Raw genomic sequence first — 17,065 nt, 5'->3', positions numbered from 1 at the left:
GCCTCCTGGCCACACCTGTGAGATACTACATGAGACAGCAGCTGAGGTGAATGTCCATCTGCGTAGTTGAGACTGCTATTCCCTTGGACTCAGTCCCGAGTGAGGCAGCCAGGTAAGGTGAGAGGCAGGAGTTCCAGCAGTGTGGGTTAGATGGGATTTGCACGGTTCAGAATGAGAGAAGCACTGCTGAAGTGGGTAGTCTTCAATCTTAACAGGACCTCAGTAAGTCCGGGACTGCCTACGTCGTCAAGTGCTTTTGGCAGTGGATTGTCTGAAGTCCTACAACAGATTCTCAAGCCACTCCTGACATGCAAGCTCATGACTTTATACCATATCCTGTCCAAAAAGAATGCTAATGACAGAATTTGAGAGGAAATCCACAACAGTGGAAAGCAAGCTTTTTTTAGTTTGTCTTTAAATTGAATATGCATGAAGTGGAACTCTAAGGATACTAATGGAAAGTTCTATAAAAAGAAACCTCATTTGGCAAGATAACTTTACTGTTGGTTTATTACAATTCTCTCCTTTGGTATGTATATTTTCTGGAGAATTGCTTCGAAAAGTTCAAAATACTGGACTGTTTGGGAAGTCTCTAACATGTTACTTCAGGCACTATAATTTAAAATAAAGTTTTTCAACTTAGCCAATTAAATTAGCGTGCTTAAAAAATTATTCTTGCTACTAAAAGGAGTTTGCTTATTAGTGCATGCAACTAATGACCCCTCCCTTACTCACTTGGTTTTTTCACATCATTAACAGTATAATGGTAATATTCTTTGAAACTTCTCACCTTTTATGTAAATCAAGTCTGAAAACATTTTAATTAACATTTTCTGTGCAGGGAAAACTCAAAACAAAATATATCTTCCCCTGTGTATTACCCTAATTTGTTGTTAATGAGCATTCATAAATTATCTCTAATTAACACACAGTCTTTTTAAATACACTTTTCAATTTATAATTTCCACTTCCTTCTCAGCAAATCATTTTCTAAGTATAGACAAATATACATATATTAATGGTAACTGTCAAAACCAGAGGCAAATGTTTATTCAAATAAGTTAGGAGATTTTCACTATTGCTTATTTACTGTAAGATAATTGGAAATGTTAACATTACCAATGATTCGACCATCAATATTAAAAGGGACAGAGCAGCAACATGAAAAAATAACCAGCCACATAAAGTCATATGTTGAAAATAATGGTGGTTTAAGGAAAACCATAAGTCGAGACTCCTCTGCTTGCCTAAATGTGCAAATTAAAGTATCAGTTGCATTAATTTATTCTGACAGATGTGCAAATACAGCTTTTAAGCACAATAATTATAACCCCATCCTCTGAAGTCACTGTTACAAAAACAAAATTTGTCCTTAAAGAGCACTGTCTTTTTGACAAATAGTGTATCTCACTTATATGTGGAATTTTTAAAAAAGTCGAAATCAAAGCAGAAAATAGAATGGTTGTTGTCAGGGATGGGGGAAATAGATGCTGGTCAAAGGGTTTAAAATTTCAGTTATGCAGAATACATCTCCTGGAGATCTAATGCACACCATGGTGACTACTATTAATACTGTACAACATACTTGAAATTTGCTAAGAGAGTACATCTTAAATGTTGTCACCACACACCAACACACACACACAGCCAACAGATAACTATGTGAGGTAATGGATATGTTCATTAGCTTGATTGCAATAATCATTTCACAATGTGTACATGCATCAAAATATCACCCTGTACAATGTAAATACATACAATTTTTTGTCAATTATATCTCAGGCTGGGAAAAAGAAGTATTTCAAACTCCAAAAAAAGAAAAAAAAAGACAACCACTCTTTTAGACAAACTCATATACACACTGTCACTATATGAATTATCTTAGATTAAACAGGATGTTGCTTTCAAAAAGATATAAATTCTTAAAACATGTTCTGTTAAAGGGTATGAGATTCTTTATCTCACAAAATCAATCTGTCTGAAAAAAAATCACTTGTCTACGAACAAGCTCCTTGTGGCAGATTTTTAAATTTATATCAGCTTGGGGGAAAACACTATAAGAAACTGAATTTACATGGATTATAATATTTGGTATTGCTTAAAGGAAAAAGACTTAACCACCATGTTAAAATAATGCAAAATTATTATTTGTTTAGTAAGTCCCTGATTGGAGCCTTTGGAGTCCGACACTTGGGAATGAACACTCTGTTGCTTACTGGTTATGGGATATTGGGCAAGTAATGTAACATCTTGGTAAGTTCCATTTCTCCATCGGTAAAGTTGGAGAATTGTATAATACTAATTTCATATAGTTATGATAAAGGTAAAACGAGATAATACAAGTGAAATGTATAGAACTCTACTTTTTATAGAGCAACCAGCTGAATCTTGAATGCTAATTGCTGCCAATGACTCCACTGCCTTTACTATGAGTAACCACTAGTTTCTAGTGACCTTCTGTTGCTACACGATACAAGTGTTGGTTCCTTAATGGGACTAAAAAGTTCAGGTTCATGTTTAAATATGCTAAGCACATATCCAACTACAAAATTGGCCCTTAACCAACATATTATGTATATAGAAGGGCAAGGAAAGAAAGTCAGTCTAAAGAAGACTGAAGAAAACCAAAGAAAATTTAATCAGATTCGGTTCTAGATGGCTAGGATAATCAGCTGTGAAGTCCTGAATTTACTTCATGTACACAAATCTCAAGTTCATGAACCTTAAAATCTGATGTGTTCAGTTCACACAATCCCTAATTCTTCTGTGCCTTACTTCTGCAAACTCCACTCTTCCTCCACTAGAAAAACGGAAGAATGATAACAAATAATAACCATTTGATACCTATACAGACTCCCTGCTGGGTCTTTCAGATGGAATAATAAGATAGGAGTTCCAGTACAGTATTTAATACAGCTCTGAATTGATGAGGGCTGCAGAATCAGTGCTGTTTTGTTAGCCCCCCTGCCTGGACAGTCCACTGTCCTAATCAAAAGAGGAATGCTGCTCAGATTTATTTATGCCCACGTGGAGGCCTCACTGCTGGAGGAACATATAGGGAAAGCGGTCAAAGCATGTGGGGAGCTCAACAGAAGCCATAACAAAATGAGACCACAGAGCTTTGGAAAGCTGCCTAGGAATCCTTTCTTCATAACATATTCACAGATGTTACACGTCTGGTTTGTCTTTATACATCTCGACAACACATCACAGTGAAGCACCACACACTTAAAGTATGCAAGCAATGTTTACCCCAGTGAGTCTTGTAATTCAATATAAAAAACGAACTAGGGGTGGTGGAAGGGGAGGAGGGTGGGGGGTGGGGGGTAATGGGTGACAGGCACTGAGGGGGACACTTGACGGGATGAGAACTGGGTGTTTTTCTGTATGTTGGTAAATTGAACACCAATAAAAATTAATTTATTAAAAAAAAAGGTGCCTTTAGATCCTGCTGTCATTCTTCATTTAAAATAATTATGTAGATGTTATTTGAATCTCAAGGAAGTGGAGATGTTACTGCATACACTCCTGTAATCACCACCCAAAACTGGATAGAGATATTTCTATCATCTACTGACTCCATCATCCTGCTGCTGCAGCAATCTTTCTCTACACACCAGGCAGACACTTCCAGACTTCTTTCATCATAAATGGTTTTGCCTGTTCTTAGACTTCTAATATACGAACTCATATGGTACAATTTTGTATCACTATTTTTGCTCAATAAGGGCTCAAAGACTCATCCATGTTGTTACATTCATCAGTATTCATTTTTGCTGCTGAGTAGTATTCTATTGTATGAATATATCATTCTTTTATTGATGTTGAATCATCTGGAATGTTTCCAGGTTTTAGCTTGTATGAGTAAAGCTGCATATGAACATTCTGGAACAAGTGCTTTGCGGACATAATACCTAGGAATCAAGATGATGGATCATGGGGTAGATATATGAATAACTTCATTTTTAAAAACTACCAAGCAGTTCTACACAGTTAATCAACATCCTTAGTCATATAAGGAGGCATAAAATAGTATTGTGTGGTTTCAATTTGCATGCCCCTGGTGACTATTACATTGAGTGCTTTTAGTTCAATGGTTATATTAGCCATTCTTCCACCTTCTTTCATGTAGTGTCTATTCAATACTGCATCCCGATTTTCATTGTATTGTCTTTTTAGTGTTAATTTATTCTTCATATTCTAGATATGCATTCTTTCTCAGATATATGTACTATGAATATATTTTTCTCTGTCTGGGACTTGCCTATGAATATTCTTTATGAAGTCTTGATGAGCATGCTATTACCAATATATAATACTATACTATTACTATATAGTGTTTCACACTATATATATAATATTACATATGTAATGTTTCATGGTTTAAAAGAACATATATTCTTAACAGCATTAAAATAAACTGGTATGCAGGATTCATACTATCATCACCATATTACAGATTCAGAAATTGAGGTTGAGAGCTTAAGTTATTTATTCATACAACCCACTTAGTGGATTAGAGGTTTTCTGATATTAATCAACATTCTTATGGTTCCAAAATTTATCTATTCCCTTTCTCATCTCTATTTTCCTTCTCCATTCCACAACTCCTTAACAAAAGCTTTTGAAAATTCAAACTTATAGGGATACATCAGTAAAAGGCTTTTGCCTTTTTATCCTACATTCTATTAACTTCCATTAGCTAAACTCAAGCCACTTTTGCCTCAGGGCATGACATTCCCTCTCTCTTTTTTAAATTTAAATTCAATTAGCCAACATATAGTATATCACTAGTTTCAGAGGCAGACTTCAGTAATTCATCGGTTGCAAATAACACCTGGTCCTCATCACATCACATGAACTCCTGAATGCCCATCACCCAGTTACCTCATTCCTCCACCCCCTCAGTTTGTTTCCCAGAGTTAAGATCCTCTCATGGTTTGTCTCCCTCTCTGATATCTTCCCATTCAGTTTTCCCTCCCTCCCTCTGAGATCTTGAGTTTCCTCTATTCCACTAATGAGTGAAACCATATGATAATTGTCTTTCTCTGTTTGACTTATTTCAATCAGCATAGTACCCTCCAGTTCCATCCACATCAATGTAAATGGTAAGATTTCATCCTTTTTGATGGCTCTTAATTTTATTGATAAAGATGCTGATTTACATGCTAGCTTATGTAACACATATTAGCTTTTTCTTTAAGGACTCCTTTGGACTAAAAAATGAGAAGTGCCACATGAAGTTCTTTACTCTGTCACTTGGTGTATTCATGTTCCATCCAGAGGCTGCAAGAAATCACGAGCTTACTGTGTGTTCTATTTACTCCCAGGGCCTGACTGCCAAAAAGATACTGACAGAGGTATAAATGACACTGCTAATACCCACACAAACATGCACACATATTCAAATACTAAATACACAACTACCTTTGAATCCTTGTAGAGAAAGAGATACCCATCTCGTAAAACGAAATACCGATCTTGAAACTTATTTCCAGACAGTATTTTAGATGGTTCTTCTTTAATCTTTAAGACTCCTTCTTTGATACTTTCCAGGGTTCTCCTCTCTGTAATGTACAACATTTTGTAAGTGAGATACATTTTCATTTATTTGGAACAGAATATAAAACATTTCTATATTTTCAGTTTTGATAATGCATAATAACTTGTTTCTTACCAGTAAGAAGCCTATGGTTAATTTCTGGGAACACCATGTGTCAAGATATTCATATCTACTTGTAATATAGGCCTATCCATGCTATCTACCCGGCTGATGGCTAATAAGCACTTGAAATGTGGTTTATCTCAACTGAGATCGGCCCTTAGTATAAAATATATGCCATATTTCAAAGACGTAGTACCAAAAATAAGGTAAAAATATCGTAACTTTGTAATACTGACTACATGATTAAATTATAATATTTTAAATAGAGTTTAAATAAACTATTTTAGTAAAATTAATTTCACGTGTTTATATCTTCTAATGTGGCTACTAGATAATTTAAAATTACATATTCAGCTTGCATTATATTTCTTTGGAACAGCTCTCGAAAAAAACAATACAAATACAGAGGGAAAAAATTCTCTCCCAGAATTCTGATTGAGGAATTCAGGAATTCTCAGAGCACTAAAGAAAATCCTATACATATGAACTAAGTAAGGGTTAAAAATGCAAAACTGCTAAGGTAGAGCACTTATTAACAACTCTACTTTATGTGCAATACTGCCATGCCCCATACTTAGAAACCACCCAACCAATTTTACAAAAATACTTCTTGGTAAGAACACCAAATTTGTACTTGTATAAATTTATCAAGTATAAATTCATCAATACATGTCCAGTCTAAAACTTTCTTCCCAAATTTTAAACAATTTCAATTGCCTACTTGAGAACTGAACAGTGGGGGTGGGGGGAGAACCTTAAGCCAAATAGCTATGACACGGTCATTATGGTGTCAACATCCGTTCTTCCTGGAAAATACTGTGGGCCTCCTACTAGATAATGACCACAAAAAGATGTAAGGTGGGACACTGTATCAGACCAGGATCCTTAGCAATTTTTTGCTAGCCAGTTGATACAATTTTTAAACGTTTATGCATTGTTTCTGAAATTTACAAAATAACCTGAATGGTTTTAGAAAGAACTCTCCGTCTTAAATCTAACATTTCTTTGGTTTGAGGAAAACCTGTACTTACACAACAAATAACACACAGTTTCACAATTATTACTAGCATAAGAAGACAAAAGTTTAAAAAATAGAAACAAAAAAAAACAAAAAAAAATAGAAACAGTTCTTTGTAGTTATAACTCAAATATGAGCATGGTATGAATACCTGGAAGCAAAAACCCCCAAGAGTAATTAAGTCCCTGATGCTAACCACAGACATACAAACAAGTGTAATTAACAAACCCCAATAGTTTTCAAGATACATATACTGGCCACAGACATTATTTTAATCACACATACTAAAAGAAGTTCTTTTTTGGTATTTGGTGACTTTGATATCTGAAAACATTGCCATAATGTCTCTTCTTATATACTTACTAGATATTCACTACCATAGAAAAATATTTCAAATGATATTTTACAACTAAATAACTTATTTTTAAATTAAAAATAATCTTTTCAATGAAGAGTAAGGTGTATTTTAATAGGGTCAAGAAAAAAGTAAACATAAAACTATTCAGTGAAATTCATATTACACCAAATCATTCATTTCTTCATAAAGTATTTAGGGTATAGTGTGCACTTGATTCTAGTAATATACAATCTTGGAGGCAATGAGTTAAATATGGGCTGATAAACAATGTTGTATCTTCTGATAGAAGTGAGCAATTCAAAAAATATTCAGTAGCTTAGTGATTCAGCTGATTTAGAATAGGGAAGTGGAGAAAGGTATTTACAATATGGTTGGTTTAGAGACAGGTAAATCATTTTTTAAAAGTTTAAATTATAATCAAGTTGTGAGATACAGATATTGTATATTGCTTAAGCCAAACAAATTCTATTCAAGCCTTCTAATCGTACTTTTTCACTTAGATTTTTGCCCTAAATAAACCTTTCAAATGTTACCAAAAATCATATGTCCAGTGCCCAAGTAAACCATCTATTTGTAGGTTGTAAGAGAAAATAGGCTTAGGGAAAAAAAATACTGTTGCTGTGTTTGGGTTCATACTTGTTAAAATTTATCATTTTAATCATTATTTAATTGAGTATATTAGCTACATCTTGCAGCATTCATTATTATGGAACTGGAGAGAAGTTCTGAGAGAAATATATGTGAAGAAGGAGGGAAGAATGGAAAGAACTTTGAAATGAAGCTCTATAACTATCAAGGGCTTTAAAGACTTTTGAAAAGCTCTCACAACTAAACTGCTCTCAAAATGTTAAAACATGTGCAATGATTACCCACCACTTAAAGGACAAAATGAAGCTACATACTTTGGGGGACATCATGCGTAACTCAGCATGTAACAAAAACAAGGTTATGAATTAAATGGCTTCCAACAATTCACTTTTCCAGTACTGATCGGTCCCTCAACTGTGGGGTACTTCACTCTTAATATTTTCACTCCCTCCCCTTCATCTCAGGCAGAAAGCTTACTAAGGTCCTCTGTTCCAGAGGAACTTGGTTCAGTAAAAGTTCATGCCAGCTGTGTCCTCTGTATCTGCTATCCAGACCCTATTCAGGTTTGAATTCAACTCTAACTTGTCAGAATATAAGCTTTATGCTCTGCATGTCTCTTCTGAGCAGTTCAAATTTCTGCTCTTTGCAGTGGGATTTCGGCTTCATAACTCTTGAGACTCAGGCCAGAACTGCTGTCTCCCTGCTATGCTTTGGGCTTCTCAATTCCAAGAGATCTTGGTCTTTTCATAGTCCGTCCCAGCACAGTGATCTTTCTAGATGTTTTTTTTCTTTTTTTTTTTTTTTAAGATCTAAACTTCAGAACACTAGTGTTTCTAATGCCATATGTAGTCCTCCTGGTTCCACCCTTTGCTATAGTCATTCAATATACATCGAATCCCTCTGATCTAATAAAAAAGATGGATTTCACATGTGGCAGGGTCCATGCTATCAATCCTTGGCATCTTGTAAGTTAATAAGCATGGAATACTTCTAGGTACTCAGAATGTTAAAAAAAGAAAAAAAGGAAAGAAAGACATAGCACACACTCTGTAAATGTGCTTTTAATTGAAAAAGAAACCAGCTATAGCACATCATTAATGTACTATAAGAAGCCGTTGAGTAACTCGGGAAAATCATCTAATTTTTTTGCAAATGTAACAAATCTGAAGACTTCATGCATTCTCCAAAGCAATTATTTCCTTCAAAGAACGATTCTGGGATGTACCCTAATGGGTACAATTTTCTTTACTACCTTTGTGTTTCATTCCAATAAAACTCCAGCATACTGTCTCTAGAAAAAACATAAATCCCTCTCCCCTTCTTGTTGAATGCTAGGACAAGGAAGGTTACAACTGGAGTTAAGGCATCTTTCAAGTTAACAGTGGAACAGCAAGAAAAAAAAAAAAAAACTATTCTTAGTTGTGCTATAATTTTGTTATTAACTAGAAAAGCCCTTAAAAGTCACACAAATGAAACAAAACAGAATGGCCAAATTTATTTAAACAGAACAGACTATATTACTGGGATAAATTAAAACAACAAAAAACAGTTTTTCCCAAATCATCTGAAAACCTCGAGTTCTTATTCAAAAAGAACAATTCCTAACTAGTGGTCCATAACCCTAATAAGAACTTATCTACAGAGGAGGTGGAAGCATCCTGGGAAGGAGAGGCTGAGACAGAGAGAGGGGGAGAGAGAAACATAAATCCAGGAATGGTACTTCTAAAATATATTCTCCTCCTTTATCCTTCATGTGCAGTCAGTCAGCAGCAATTCAGCCATTATTCTTTGAGAATTTCTCTTTGGGGTTCAATTCTATTTCATTCCTGACGTTACCACTCTAACACCTGACTTTTCTACCCACTACTTGGGGATTCCAGGATTCCATAACTCCATGCCCTCTTTTCTAATGGCTCCAGAAAATGATCCAGATTCATGTCATGCAAACGCCGTTTTAACACCCTAATCCTCTCCTCACAACTCCCGTTCGAAGCCTTACTTTTCCACTATTTTAAGACTTACTTTGGAACCATTAAAAGTCTAAACTCCTTTTCCTGACATTTAAAGGGCTAAATAAGCTGAATTTCTCCCACCCATCTCTATAAAATATTAATTAAAATATATTTATGATTCAGTTGATCATAGATACTGTTTGGAAAACCAATCTTCCTCTTCATGGCATGACTCAAGTTGATCACTTGAATAAATGAGAGAAATTCCCTTCTCCTTGCTTCTGTACAAATTCTATCCCACTTCTGCACCCCACTTACCCAACAGAAATTTTTCTAACTATTCTAGTTCATACTTGTTATTATGTCTCTAAACTTTTTGATCTAATTTAGTTCCTGAATGCATGAACCATAGTTGCTTAATAGTTTAGCTTTTAAGTAACATGATAATGTCATATTTGCTTTTTAAAACAATTTGTGTTTTCCTCCCCAAACTATGTGATAGCTGACACAGCCTAATGACTAAAACAGTTTAGACCAGGTTTAAATGAGAACCACGTCCTTCACTCAATCTCAGGCAGTATTCTCTGAATCTCAGTTTCTTCAACTGCAAAATGGGGATACATACAATCTTCACATGGATGTGGTTTCTGAAGTGCTTAGAACAGTGCCTGGCACAGAGCAAGTAGTACTTAACTGCTTGTTTAATGAACAGATTACAGACATCATTTTTTCTCTGTACTACGGAGTCTGTGGTAAGCAAAATCAGAAAGAACGGTACTTCCAAAGTCCTGATGATTTACAGACTGAGTTTCTCAGAATTTAAAGAACTAACAATCTTACTTATCCTTGATTTCAATATGGGAGGTGGGTTAGAACAGCATATATGGGCTGGATTTGGACACATGTTGATTCAAATGCCTGCTCTGTCACTTATAAGCAGGTCACCTTGAGGGAGTTACATAATATATCTCCATATCCTAATTTCTCCATCTGTAGAAGACCTAGTTAAGTACTAGTAGACTATCTAGGAAGAATAAATGAGATGGTGAATGCAAATAATTCAACTCATCATCTGGCATAGAGTAAATGCAATAATAACTACAATGTATTGTTTTTATATTTCTTATTATATGTTCTGAACAAGACAAGGGAATTTTAAAATGCTCTATTTTTCATGATCTGTATGTGCCCCCCCCCCTTTTTTTTTGGCTGGTAAAGTTTATTTCTTCAGGGTTGTAACATTCTCTGAAAACACTCCTTGTTCCATCTCTGCCTGTGAACAGTAAAGATTACAAATGGGCAGTTTCCAGGAGACGTCTTGAAAACACATCACGGCCAAGTGATATTTGGCAATATTTGTTGCCTAACAGCTAAAAATTTCTTACAAATTGAAAATTAGACACATTTGCCTTTGACATTAATTATATAGATGATGTGTATTTTTTTTCTTGAGTATAGTTGACATACAATGTTACATTAGTTTCAGGTGTACAACTTAATGATTTGCCAAATTTATGCTATGTCCACCACAAGTATAGCTACTATCTGTCCCATTTCAGCACTATTATGATAGCATTAACTGTATTTCCTATGCTATGCCTTTTATTTTTAAAGACTTATTTTAGAGATTGAGAGACAGAGAGACAGAGAAACAGAAAGAGCACATAAGTAGGAGGGGCAGGAGGAGAGGGAGAGAGAATCCCCAAGCAGACCCTGTGCCCAGGACAGAGCCCAACACAGGACTCAATCTCAGAACCCTGAGATCACAACCTGAGCTGAAACCAAGAAAGATCCTTAACTGACTCCATCACCAGGTGACCCCCCCCCACCCCCGTGCCTTTTAGTCCTATGACTATTCACTCCCTAACGGGAAGCCTGCACTTCCCACTCCCTTCTACCATTTTGCTCACCTTTCCCATCCCATCCCCTTCCCTCTAGCAATGACCAGTTCTCTTTATTTATAGGTCTGATTATGCTATTTATTCACTTTTTTTGTGAAGGACCTAGAGGGTATTATTCTAAGAGAAGTCATACCGAGAAAGACAACCATGTGAGACAGAGATCATGTGTATTCTTAATAATTTGAAGGAAGCAGAATTTCAGATATGTTGTACTCACTGGATGACATTCAAAGTGTATTTTAGTAAAATTTAGTTCTACAACTGAGTAGAAACAAAACTGGTAATAGCTGCTGGAAAGTAATCTATTTCTTAGGAAAAGCCAACTATGTCCCCTGGCTCATCCCCAGTCTATTTTCCTTTATGCTACTTGTACTGAAGAAGCAATGCTTAATAGAACTAGTAGCCTGCTGACATTCATCTACAATTAGTGTCTCCATAAATAATAAAATTATAATTGCTATTGAAGGATTGACTAGAAAAGTATCAGAAATTCCATGCTATTTTACTGACAACGCAGCAAATTATGGAAAGTAGAAACTACTTTTCTATTTTGTTTTTACTGTTACCTGAATTATAATAAACTTTAAGAAATAAAATTTATAGTAAATGATATAGTTCTTTTATATTAAATAATGTGTTTTTAGTATACTCTTAATAAACACATAGGTGACACTTTAGACTTTACAAAGTGTTGATATATTTTATCTCACGTGGTTCTTATGCAACTTTTTTTTAAGGTTTTTTTTTTTTTTTTTTTTTTTTTTTTTTTTTTTTTAAGTAATCTCTACACCCAGTGTGAAGCTCGAACTTATAACCCTGATTCACTGATTGAGCCAGCGAGGCATCCCTCATACAACTTTCTGTAGAAGGAAAGACAGGTAATATGATCTCATTTTGTAAATGAGAAAACTGTGACTCACAAAAGCTTTGTGACAAGGTTAGAAAGCAAATGTCCTGTATAATTACAATTCAGATCTCTTAACATGTAACATATAATTCTGTTTTCTATACTGAGACACTTCTAAGTAATGGTCATTATTATCATGATCACCACCCTCCATCATTACCACAATAATAATAAATGTGTGGGCACCTTTCTTGGCCTCATGCACCATTTTACATTGTTAAACACACTTTTCCTAAAACTTACTCCTTTGATGATGCCATGACATTGCTCTGTCCTTGTTTTCTGGCAACTTTTCTGATTGTTCCTTCATACATAGGGCCTCTCTCGATACATCTGTGCTGGTAAATTTTATGCTCACAGTTCTCTCATGTTTTTCCTTCAACGCTACCACTGCAGGATGTTCTATTCTCTAAAGACTAAAACCATGCTCCATATAATGTGTTCGGTAGCAATGGGTACTTAGATCCCTTCCAGACATATAACCACAGACACCTGACAACTAAAACCCAAGACATCCAGAACTAAATTCAGTGACCCCACCTTTCTATCATCCCAACCAGCAACCTGTTCTAGTCTCCCTATCCTAATCTATCACACAGCATTCAAAACAAGAAACCTAGGACCATAAACCACTTTCTCAATAATAACACAGTGCTAATTTCCTCTGGAAAGCATTCCCTAACTACCCAGGTAAGAGCTGAGTTTGCCCCGCTGGGGAACTGTCAGTACCTGTCCACTAACAAGTGTTTTATTCATTTATATTTTTAAATATTTACTAACTGTATACTTTTAGTGAGTAAAAGAATAAGACATAGTCTTGTTACAGAGGACAACCCATATAAGAATTACTAAACAAGAAATGATATTCCAATATCCAGTGTTGGAAGAGAGGTCAACAATCAACTAACTGAACCACTTTTCTGTGCTTGAAAACTCTTCATAAACTTCTTGGCCTATAGCAGTCATGGTCTGCATGGTGTGTTCGTAGCCTTATAATTTAAATAGATTTCATACGTTTAGATTTTCTGTTCCTTGTGAGGGAAAGATAATGCTTAACAATCCTTTAAATTTTCCACAGTAGATGCCTGGTAGATTCCTAATAGAAACTCAGCAGTTGGTTTTCTCACTACAGAATTATAATATTAAAAATAGTCAGAACATTCATTCTTCATAGTGAGTATCAAAGACTTATCGATTTCCAAAAGGATACTTCCTTTTGACATGGACAAGGCTTACCTTCAACGTTTATACACATTTGGATTCAAAAAGATTTGATGGGGAGTGGACAGTAAATTATTTCAGCTAGACTATGATTTATGGACTCACATTATTTTCTTTTATTTTCCTAAGTCAGTTGATAGTGGATGGTTCAGCTTTCCAGGTCTGTATTTGCCAGAAGCAGTTGCATTTTGAACTATCCTATTCTAATGCAAATTTAATTCCAAAGCATCTGTCATATGCAGCAATCTAAATTTAGAAACCCAAAGGGATACACATTTGAGTTACATCTTATATCTTTTTAAAAGTGTTTCTTCCCCATTGAGATCATTAAAACTTGATTCCAATGTATTACATTCTATTGGGGTAATTTTAAAGATCTTTAATGCTTAAAATAAGACTTTAGCAACATAAAATTATTTATTCTGGAGCCTTACAGAAGGTATTCATTTATGGTTTACTCATGATAGAGATACTGAAGCTTAACTCAATACAAGACATAATGATAACAAAAGACAGTCTAATGAGATTAGCTATGACAAAATCTAAATGGCAATTTAAATGAAGTTTTATTCTCCCTATCGTAATGTCTCAGTCATAATCCATGGGGTAGAAAAGAAATTTGAGGACTATTATCTTTCATTTCAAGTTAGTTAACTCCTCATTACAATAATGGCAATGGCATAAGATGCTTCTAAGAAATAAAATGCTGTTTTTGAAGAACACAGAATTGATTTCTAACTAGAGGCAGCACAAAATTTATTTATGCTCATATACTTTTATAAAAGTAAAGTATGCTACCTCATTACCTTAAATCAATGAGCAGAAATTAAGTGTTAGATGATTCTAAAATCCACTCCTACTTCTGATGTCGACATTTTAAATTGTTCAGATAAAGTAAAAAACTAAGGAAATGAAAACTTCTAAACTACCCTAAGCCCTTAAACTTATTTGATAAAATTCCTGATTTAGCAAATAGGCGCCAAAATGTAATATCAAACAAAAATATATGCTTGTAATTTGTTACATAAATCAGAAAAACTAACATACACTTAATAAAATCCAAGTCGTGTATATGTATAAACACACACACATATATTTGTATGTGTAGATATGGGAATAGAGATAGGGATAGGTGGGCAGATGGTAAGACCTGTGGCAACTAGACATCAAGTATGGAAAGAGTGCAAAGGATGTGGTAGGGCTACTTTATATCTTAACAAAATGTTAAAACATTAGCTATTTGTTACTAAGAAAAAAATGTGGTCCCAACCAACTACCCTTGTTTCAAATTCTGCTAATTTCCACTTGATCCCCAGATTAGAAAAAGAAAATCTTAAGAAAAAGAAATCCGTCATACTACTCCTTTTCTGCTGTGCAGAACAATGTATTTCTGAGATGATTCCAGTTTTTCTGCTAACAAATTGACAGAGAAATCACATTTGATTTACTTTCATTACTTTCCTTTTAGATCTCAATTTTAAGGAGCAGTGGGTGTAATAAACAGAGCAATAATTCTGGAGTAGGTGGTCATTGTGATTGATTTAGGAGACATTTGCCAAGACAGAGATAAAGTAGACTGAATATCTAACCGACCTAAAATTTATCACAAAATATACCCCATAAGAAGTATTTATAAACTCCGGGTTACTGCAAGATACAATGATAGGAAAAAAATCATGACTTAAGAAATTGATTTAAAAAATAAACAACAGGCCAGAGTTGCTTTAAAATGGCAATCCTAAATTCACACAGATGCAGAACAAACCATAATGAAAGAGATTATTTTGCTTTGACAATCTGAATATAAATCAAGCTCTAATTAAAAACATTTATAAAAATTTTATTGGGTAGAAGACAAAAAAAAGTTTTTGAAATATTTACTGAATAGGTACTCCTATTTTTGACCAAAAATACATAACTACTAATATAAAATGGTCCAGTAGATCTATTTGCTGATGTGTTCCTCTAAAACCTGACTCTTCTTTTTCATGCAAAGAGAAATAATTTCCTGGTAGAATGAACTACAGATATTATAATAACAAGTTGGATACTGGTTTGGCAAACGGGTAGGGATAGTGCAGGGGATAGGCATGCATTTTATGGCTCTCCCTCCATTAGAGGAATGAACAAGATGTGAGAGTAACACAAAAGTTTGCTGCCATTTTACCCTAGAGAATGTTTTATCCAAATCCCTCAACCTATCGTTTGAGCCTGCTTTCCACTGCTTGAGTTCTCCAGTTTTCTTGCAGATGTTTTGTCTACGCCTTACAGAATCCTGATGCTTTCACACCAGAGAGACACACTCATAACCCCATAAACAGGACACACAGGAACATGTGAGGCATCATTACAACACCGAATCTCTGACCCAGTTGTAAAAGGAGCCAATGCAGTTTGCTCTACTCTACCATTTTTGGGGTCCTTAAACAACTTAAAGATTCTACTTAGATGTGAATGCTCTCAACCAGCTCATTGTACACAATGTATAAGGTATTATGCCTAGGTATGGGTTCAACTATTTTGCATCATGGTAAATTTTAGGAGGAACACTAAAAAAAGGAAAAGGAGAATTCATACCAGGAAAACAAAAATGTACCTGAAAAGATGACTTAGTAAAAGAAAAGAAACCATGAGAACCTATTATATATACTTCATAATGTTGACAGGACTTGGTTCATAAGCTCAATACTTTTTCTTCATCTCAGTGTCAACATGAAAGAATAAGATAATTTAAGAGCTAGGAGAGATTTCATAGATTATCTAAATGGTAGATTCTCAACATGGGCACCCACTGGCATTTTGAGCGAAATAATTCTTTGTGAAGAGCTCTCCTGTGTTTTGTAGGATGATTAGCAGCATCTCCAGTCACTATTCACTAAATACCAGAAACACCACTCCATCTAGTTGGGAGTCAGAAATGTCTGCAGACATTTCCAAATGTCCCTTGGAGAACAAAAGTGCACCAACCTGAGAACCACTGCTCTACAACATCATGTCCCATTTGTATGACTAGAGAAAATTTCTGTTGCAATCCTTAAGAGGTATAGGCATGTTGTCAAACACATATGCAGACATAATAAAGGAATTTAAAACAAGATAATGGTTCCTAAAAGGCTAAATTTCTTCAGCAAGAACAATAATGCTTGTTCTGTTTATTTAGATGCCTAGAAGACCAGAGTGACACAGAAGTTGTTATATTGCTCACCTTTTGAAAAAAAATGCTTTCAGGTAATTATAAGATAAAGGATAGATATATAAAATATAAGGGACACGTGATGGACTGAATGTTTGTGTCCCCCCAAATTCATATGTTGAAACCCTACCTCCTGGTATGATGATAGCAAGAAGTGGGACCTTTAGGAAGGTAATTAGGGTTAGATGAGGCCAGTGGGTGGAGCCCTCATGTAGGACTAGTGTCCTAGTAAGAGTCACAAGAGAGCTTGCTTCCTTTCTTT

At 35.0% G+C, this 17,065-nt stretch overlaps 1 protein-coding gene across 5 annotated transcripts in view; it reads right to left on the bottom strand.

The window, feature by feature from the left end:
• The window catches only part of ARAP2 (ArfGAP with RhoGAP domain, ankyrin repeat and PH domain 2), a 189,562-nt gene that overhangs the window by 24,402 nt on the left and 148,095 nt on the right, over positions 1–17,065 (bottom strand). For all 5 annotated transcript variants that reach the window (XM_041753307.1, XM_041753306.1, XM_041753310.1 and 2 more), the window contains one exon: positions 5,428–5,567. In XM_041753307.1, the coding sequence (XP_041609241.1) occupies positions 5,428–5,567 (140 nt within the window). The remainder of the gene's footprint in view (positions 1–5,427; positions 5,568–17,065) is intronic.

The sequence above is a fragment of the Vulpes lagopus genome, chromosome 4 (genome assembly GCF_018345385.1).
Source record: "Vulpes lagopus strain Blue_001 chromosome 4, ASM1834538v1, whole genome shotgun sequence".
Taxonomy (NCBI): domain Eukaryota; kingdom Metazoa; phylum Chordata; class Mammalia; order Carnivora; family Canidae; genus Vulpes; species Vulpes lagopus.
This window is presented reverse-complemented; position numbering and strand designations above follow the sequence as displayed.